At 47.6% G+C, this 7,531-nt stretch overlaps 1 protein-coding gene across 1 annotated transcript; it reads left to right on the forward strand.

Moving 5' to 3' along the window:
* Nucleotides 1–6,039: 6,039 nt before the first annotated feature.
* Nucleotides 6,040–7,131, forward strand: LOC132579756 (putative P2Y purinoceptor 10). The gene has a single exon (XM_060250391.1). The coding sequence runs from the start codon at nt 6,040–6,042 to the stop codon at nt 7,129–7,131; it is 1,092 nt and encodes a 363-aa protein (XP_060106374.1).
* The last annotated feature ends 400 nt before the right edge of the window (nt 7,132–7,531 follow it).

Here is a 7,531-nt window from a genome sequence, read left to right on the forward strand (position 1 = left end):
AAACTAATCCCTGCTGACTGCTTGCCTTAAATGAAAATGATCGGAGAGGGGCTGTAGCTCAGAATCTGCTTGGCACGCAGAGGGTCCCAGGCTCAATCTCTGGCATCTCCAGTTTAAAGGATCAGGTAATAGGTGAAAAACCTAAGCCTGAGAGAGACACTGCCAGTGTGAGGAGACAAGTCTGACCTTAATGGAGCGATGTTCTGATTCAGTAGAAGGCTGCTTCACGTGTCCATGCACACCGACAACTTGTGTTCACTGCAGTGCATCCCATCTACTTTTGTGTGCACAAGACAGAGCACATCTTGGGATACCATTTCAAAAGCAACTGAAAAGGAAATCAGGCAACCTGGACCTTCCATTGTTCCATATGTATATTGTAATTTCATTAACATTATAACTGAAATGCTGTGCTGATGCAACAGCTGTGCTACTGTTCGTACATAGAGAACTGCACTAATATAGTTTTGTTTCCTCTCGTGTACTGCTGGATCCAAGCCAGTGGGAGAGGGCGGCTCATACTGGGCCACTCCTCTGAGTTCTATATTGGTGGGAGGAAGTGAATCTTGGTCCCACACACTCTCCACCCATGCATATAGAATATTTTGTGCAAACGGGTGCCTTGGTTCACATCATGATACATGCACTTTCTTTTGATCCCTGTCCCCGGAAAATCGCTGCCTGTAAGTTTATGTTTTGCAGATGCTTTAATTTGAAATGTTGTTAACATACTGTAGGACATGTTTTTCTAGAATGTCTTCAACCAAAAGGGTGAGTGCTTCCTTGGTTTTTAAAAGGACAGAGGATGGGGTATTGCAGCCTGCAGCAGATGAAGCAGAGGGGACTGGATAAACATATGGAGCAGAGGTCCATCAGTGGCTATTAGCCACAAGATATAGAGGGAACACTCTGTCTGAGGCAGTGATGCTCTGTATTCTTGGTGCTTGGGGGGCAACAGAGGGAGGGTTTCTGGAGTTCTGACCCTGTTGGTGGACCTCCTGATGGCACCTTGGGTTTGGCCACTGTGTGACACAGAGTGTTGGACTGGATGGGCCATTGGCCTGATCCATCATGGCTTCTCATTTTCGTATGCAACCATGGGAAAGGATCCTTCATCACTGGCCTTCAGTATAAGAATGACGCTGTGAAATGTTGGAGCAGTGGTCTCCAGCCTTTTCCAACCAATACTTTTGGAATTCTGACTCAGCATGGTGGGTGCAGCCTCAAAATGGTTGCTGCAGGAGGTGGAGCCAGACACAAAATGGCTGCTGCAGCTTACCTTCAGTGGCACAGTAAACATCCTTGGGTTGCCAAAGCAATGTCGGGGACCACCATCCTGGAGCATACGCACAAGTGTCTTGAGTCAGATCCAGGTTTTTTTTGGCGGGGGGAGGTCCTTTGCAGACAGTGCCCAGATGTCCATCTCCTCTCACCATCACTATTCCTCAATTGATGCATTTTTTCCAACCCATCCAACCCTGTATGACCTTCCTCTGCTAACTCTCAGGCTCTCCCACTGCGCACACTCACAGCTGCCCACAGTGGTGCTGGGCAATGTGCAGCTAGGAGTGTTGCCACTGTGGCCACCAAAGTGCCACCATCATGCTCCACCTGCACCAGCTTTCCCTGTGGCACTGGGCAGTACATGCAGCTAAGAGTGTGGGGGGCAGAGAACTCATAAGAGGATGGAGCAGGGTTGCCAATCCCCAGTTGGGGGTGCAGGATCCCCTGGTTTGAGGTCCCTCCCCCAACTTCAGGGTCATCGGGAAGGGAAATGTCTGCCGGGACTCCATTATACTCTATGGGGACTGATTTCCATAGAGTATAATGGAGAATTGATCTGTGGGTATTTGTGGCTCTGGCAGGGCTGTTTTTTGATGTAGAGGCACCAGAGTTTCAGCATAGCATCCAGTACCTCTCCCTCAAGAATGCTCCCCATTGAGTTTCAAAAAGACTGGACCAGGGGATCCAGTTTGATGAACCCCAAAACTTGGAGGATTGGCTACATCTGGGGGGCGTGGCTTATATGTAAATCTCCTGGTAAGAAATGAGGCACTCTGTTACCCGACTGAGCCATGCTGTAACCAATGTCAATGTTTTCACTCCCAGCATTTAGCAGAAGTTGATACCCTCATCATGGGAAATGATTCTACAACCTCTGAGTCATCAGACAGGAAAGGACTCTCTTTAAGGCACATCTGAAGATGCATGGAAATGTCTCTACTCCAGTTATGAATGGGATGTCAGCACCCTTGCTAAAAATACATAGACTTTAGTTCCTCTTGCTAAACTGGACATCTAAGTAGTTTCTACAGGATTTCCCCTGCTCCCATTTTTTTAAGGGGTGGGAGCGGTTCTAGTGCTAATTAATCTCTCCTCCAAAAGAAGCAGAGATAGTTTGTCAATAGAAGTCAATGGATCCAAACGCCAAGTCGTCTGCGAACGCTTGCACTTTGAATGTTTTCTCTCTAACTTTCGTTCCTTTTATTGATTGATTGATTGATTACTTTAAATTTCTGTCCCGCCCTCTCCGCAAGCGGACTCAGGTCGGCTAACAACATTCATATTTACAAGTTAAAACGAATAAAACATAATTACAATTTAAAGACATTTCGTGGTGCTGTACCACTACCAATACAATATTTCTTGATCTTCTCTTATTGGGTCAATCAAATATTCCAGCATTAAAATAAATAACAGCGGTGAAAGTGGGCACCCCTGTCTTGTACCTTGTTCAATCTGTATCGGGTCTGCTAGTTGTCCATTAATGTTAATCCTGGCTTTCTGCTTAGTATAAATGATTTGGACTGACCATTTAAAGCCATCCCCACTGCCAATATCTTCTAAACCAGGGGTGGCCAACGGTAGCTCTCCAGATGTTTTTTTGCCTACAACTTCCATCAGCCCCGGCCAACATGGCCAATGGCTGGGGCTGATGGGAGTTGTAGGCAAAAAACATCTGGAGAGCTACCGTTGGCCACCCCTGTTCTAAGTATTTTAGCATAGATTCCCAACTGACATTATCAAACACCTTTTCAGCGGCTAGGAAGATGCATGCCATTTGTTTCTCCGGATGTTCTCGATAAAACTCTAATATGTTTAGAACAGTTTCGGCTCTTCTTATCTTACATTCAATCTACAATCCTTGCATTTCAATTTGTGTTTAGATCAGGATATTTTGAGTAGCTGCAAGGCACATGTCCATTCGCACCCTGGTCCCAAATCCTTTCACTTAACATCTATTCTTCTATACCCCATAATGCTTTGTGTTTTCCCACACAAAGGCACATCTGTACATGCATGGAAATGTCTCTGCTCTAGTTATGAATGGGATGTCAGCACCCTTGTTAAAAATACATAGACTTTAGTTCCTCTTGCTAAACTGGACATCTAAGCAGTTTCTGCAGGATTTCCCCCCTCCCAGGTTTTCAAGGGGCGGGAGTGGTTCTAGTGCCAATTAATCTCTCCTCCAAAAGAAGCATAGATAGCACAGAACCCCTAATAACACTCAAGAAAAGGGGAACATTTTATTTCGTTATAAACATGCTGTTTGATTATGCAAATCGATCCCTCCTCTGTAGGTTTCTAAAGAAACTTTTCCGTCCCTCTTCTGCTGATATGTTTCTCAGATGCCAAAAGGCATGCACCAGTCCCTTTAAAAGTGCTGTGTGTGTGTAGCGAAACAGAAGTGGCACTTTTAAGACCAACAAAGTTTTATTCAAGGTGCACAGACTTCTTCAGATAGCATAGTGGTTAAAGCGCCAGACTAAGATCTGTGAGACAGAGGTTCAAGTCCTGAATTCTGCTTTGGAAGCTGGCTGGGAGGCCTTGGGTCGGTCACGCACGCTTGGCCTAAGCTACCTCACAGGTTTATCAGGAGGATCAGGGCTTTTTTTGTAACAGGAACTCCTTTGCATATTAGGTTACACTCTCCTGATGTAGGCAATCCTCTAAGAGCTTACAGGGCTCTTAGTACAGGGGGATTGGTTACATCAGGGGTGTGTGGCCTAATATGCAAAGGAGTTCTTGCTACACAAAAAGCCCTGGTGAGGATACAACAGAGGAGAGGAGAATAATGTTAAGTGGCTGTGGATCTCCATTGGTGAGAAAGTATGTAGCAATGTAGTCAATAAATAAACTCTTCTCAACAAGAAAAAACATATAGTTGTCTTTGTATAAACAACCCGGAGAATAATCCTAGCTGTTGCACTAAATAGCGAGTCAGTTCTTCACGGAATCCACTATTTGTTGTTCTGTTTTTAATTGGATGGCTTCTGTTTTAGTTCCGTCTTTCCACCATGCCAAAGGAACAATCGGATCCCAGGTAGCCACACCCAGTACCCTCTACGCACCTCATAGCAGGATGCTGCCAAAAAAGACTTAAGTATCACGGCTAGAAAGATGTGCCAGTTTGGTGCAGTGATTAAGTGCGCAGACTCTTACCTAGAAGAGCTGGGTTTGATTCCCTGCTCCTCCACTTGCAACTGCTGGAATGGCCTTGGGTCAGCCATAGCTCTCCTAGAAGTTGTCCTTGAAAGGGCAACTTCTGGGAGAGCTCTCACCCCACTCACCTCACAGGGTGTCTAATGCGGGGGAAGATGATAAAGGAAATTGTAGGCCGCTCTGAGGCTCTGATTCAGAGAGAATGGCAGGGTATAAATTTGTGGACTAATCAGGGCTTTTTTGTAGCAGGAACTCCTTTGCATGTTAGGCTGCACTCCCCGCCCCCCAATGTAGTACAGGGCCTACTGTAAACTCCAGGAGGATTGGCTACATCATGGGGGTGGAACCTAATATGCAAAGGAGTTGCTGCTAAACGCCCCACCCCCGGTGTCGTGTCTTCTCCTTCTTCTTCCTCTTAAGAACATAAGAGAAGCCATGCTGGATCAGGCCAATGGCCCATCCAGTCCAACACTCTGTGTCACACAGTGGCCAAAAAAAATATTATATATATACACACAGACATACACACATATATATACACACTGTGGCTAATAGCCACTGATGGACCTCTGCTCCATATTTTTATCTAACCCCTCTTGAAGCTGTCTATGCTTGTAGCCGCCACCACCTCCTGTGGCAGTGAATTCCACGTGTTAATCACCCTTTGTGTGAAGAAGTACTTCCTTTTATCTGTTTTAACCTGACTGCTCAGCAATTTCATCGAATGCCCACGAGTTCTTGTATTGTGAGATAGGGAGAAAAGTACTTCTTTCTCTACTTTCTCTATCCCATGCATTATCTTGTAAACCTCTGTCATGTCACCCTGCAGTCAACGTTTCTCCAAGCTAAAGAGCCCCAAGCGTTTTAACCTTTCTTCATAGGGAAAGTGTTCCAACCCTTTAATCATTCTAGTTGCCCTTTTCTGGACTTCTTCCAATGCTATAATATCCTTTTTGAGGTGCAGTGACCAGAATTGCACACAGTATTCCAAATGAGACCGCACCATCGATTTATACAGGGGCATTATGATACTGGCTGATTTGTTTTCAATTCCCTTCCTAATAATTCCCAGCATGGTGTTGGCCTTTTTTATTGCAATCGCACACTGTCTTGACATTTTCAGTGAGTTATCTACAACGACCCCAAGATCTCTCTCTTGGTCAGTCTCTGCCAGTTCACACCCCATCAACTTGTATTTGTAGCTGGGATTCTTGGCCCCAATGTGCATTACTTTGCACTTGGCCACATTGAACCTCATCTGCCAAGTTGACGCCCACTCACCCAGCCTCAACAGATCCCTTTGGAGAGTGCCTCACAATCCTCTCTGGTTCTCACCACCCTGAACAATCTCCCTCTTCTCCTTCCCCTCCACTTTTTGTTCTTTAATGCCCGGCCTGATTCAGAGTTCTGGAGAGCTCAAAGGTCCGTGTATTGTGTTATTTTAGGTTGGTCTTAATACAATGTATTGTGTGGTTTTTGCTGTTGTATTTTACTCTGGACCAGGCAGGGTTTGACATCCTATTTTTAAATGTCTTCTAAACAGGATCCTTCCAGCCAGCCTGATCTGCCTTGTGTGTGTGTGCCCCACTCATCGTGATGCACAACGCTAGCTCATCGCACAACTGCACCGATCCCCCGACGGACTTCCACACCTCCCTCTATGCAGCCACCTACACAATCATCTTTGTTCCTGGACTCCTGGCCAATGGCCTGGCCCTCTGGGTTCTGTGCCGCTTCATCAGCAAGAAGAGCAAAGCCGTCGTTTTCATGATCAACTTGGCGGCTGCCGACTTGGCGCATGTCTTCTCTTTGCCTTTGCGCATGTACTACTACCTCAACCACGACTGGCCCTTTGGGAGCTTCCTCTGCCAGGTGTGCTTCTACCTCAAGTACCTCAACATGTACGCCAGCATCTTCTTCCTCACCTGCATCAGCATCCAGCGTTGCCTCTTCCTGCTCCACCCTTTCAAAGCCAAGGCCTGGAAGCGCAGGTACGACATCGCCATCAGCGCCGCTGTGTGGACGGGGGTGGGGGCTGCTTGCCTGCCCCTCCCGATCCTCAGGAGTTCCGACTGGCCCAATGACACCAGCACCTGCTTTGCGGACCTCGGGATGAAGCAGGTGGCGGTGGGCGCCTCAGTCGCCATGGTGGTGGTGGCCGAATTTGCCGGCTTCGTGGTTCCCCTGGCGCTCGTCCTTTACTGCACGTGGAGAATGAGGCGGTCCTTACAGGAGCTTCACACCCCTTTGCAGCCGACCAGCGAGAAGCGGAAGGCTCTGCGCATGATCTTGGCGTGCGCGGCGGTCTTCTTCGTCTGCTTCACGCCCTACCACGTGAACTTCCCCCTGTTTATGATGGCAAAAAGGGAAGCCATCCTGGACTGTGCTGTGCGGCACAGAGCCTTGTATTTCCACCCCATCTCTTTGTGCCTGGCCAGCCTCAACTGCTGCCTGGATCCCATTCTCTATTACTTCACGACGTCCGAGTTTCAGGAGAGGCTGCTCTGCTGCAGCAAAGCCGCCATCTTGAACCGTCTGACCAACCACGACAGCAACAGCGCCGCCTCGTCGGGCGGGGAGAAGAGCGAAGAGGGTCGGGGGGACAAAACCATTTTGAGGGCCTATTTTTGGACTCGGCAGCCCCGGAGGTTTGAAAGAGATAGCATGGAGTCTCCTCTGTCTTCTTAACGGAGGGCTGGCTCGCTCGTCCATGGACTTGGCTTGCTCTCACACGGTTTATTTGGCACATCAAAACTCTCAGCTCAGTGTGTGAAGAGTGAAAAATACCGTGATGTGGACGTTTCGTATCTGTGGTGGCTCCCACGACTCGTTGTCTAATGGAGGGGTGGCCAAACTTGCTTAATGTAAGAGCCGCATAGAATAAACGCCAGTTGTTTGAGAGCCGCAAGGGAGGGAGGAAAGTAAACAGATGAGGGAGGGCATGGTGGGAAGTAAGCAACTTTATATGCATTCTCCAAGCTGCCAGCTGACTTGGCTTGGAGAAGTGATTTAAAGAGAGAAATGCCTTCTCCAAGCCAGCCAATGGGGCGGTGAGGGCTTTGAGAGCTGCACAATATGTGTGAAAAAG

The sequence above is a fragment of the Heteronotia binoei genome, chromosome 11, assembly GCF_032191835.1.
Source record: "Heteronotia binoei isolate CCM8104 ecotype False Entrance Well chromosome 11, APGP_CSIRO_Hbin_v1, whole genome shotgun sequence".
In the NCBI taxonomy this organism is placed as follows: Eukaryota; Metazoa; Chordata; class Lepidosauria; order Squamata; family Gekkonidae; genus Heteronotia; species Heteronotia binoei.

Coding starts and splice junctions, on each gene's coding strand:
- LOC132579756 (XM_060250391.1), top strand. CDS start 6,040: ATGCACAACGCTAGCTCATCGCACAACTGCACCGATCCCCCGACGGAC.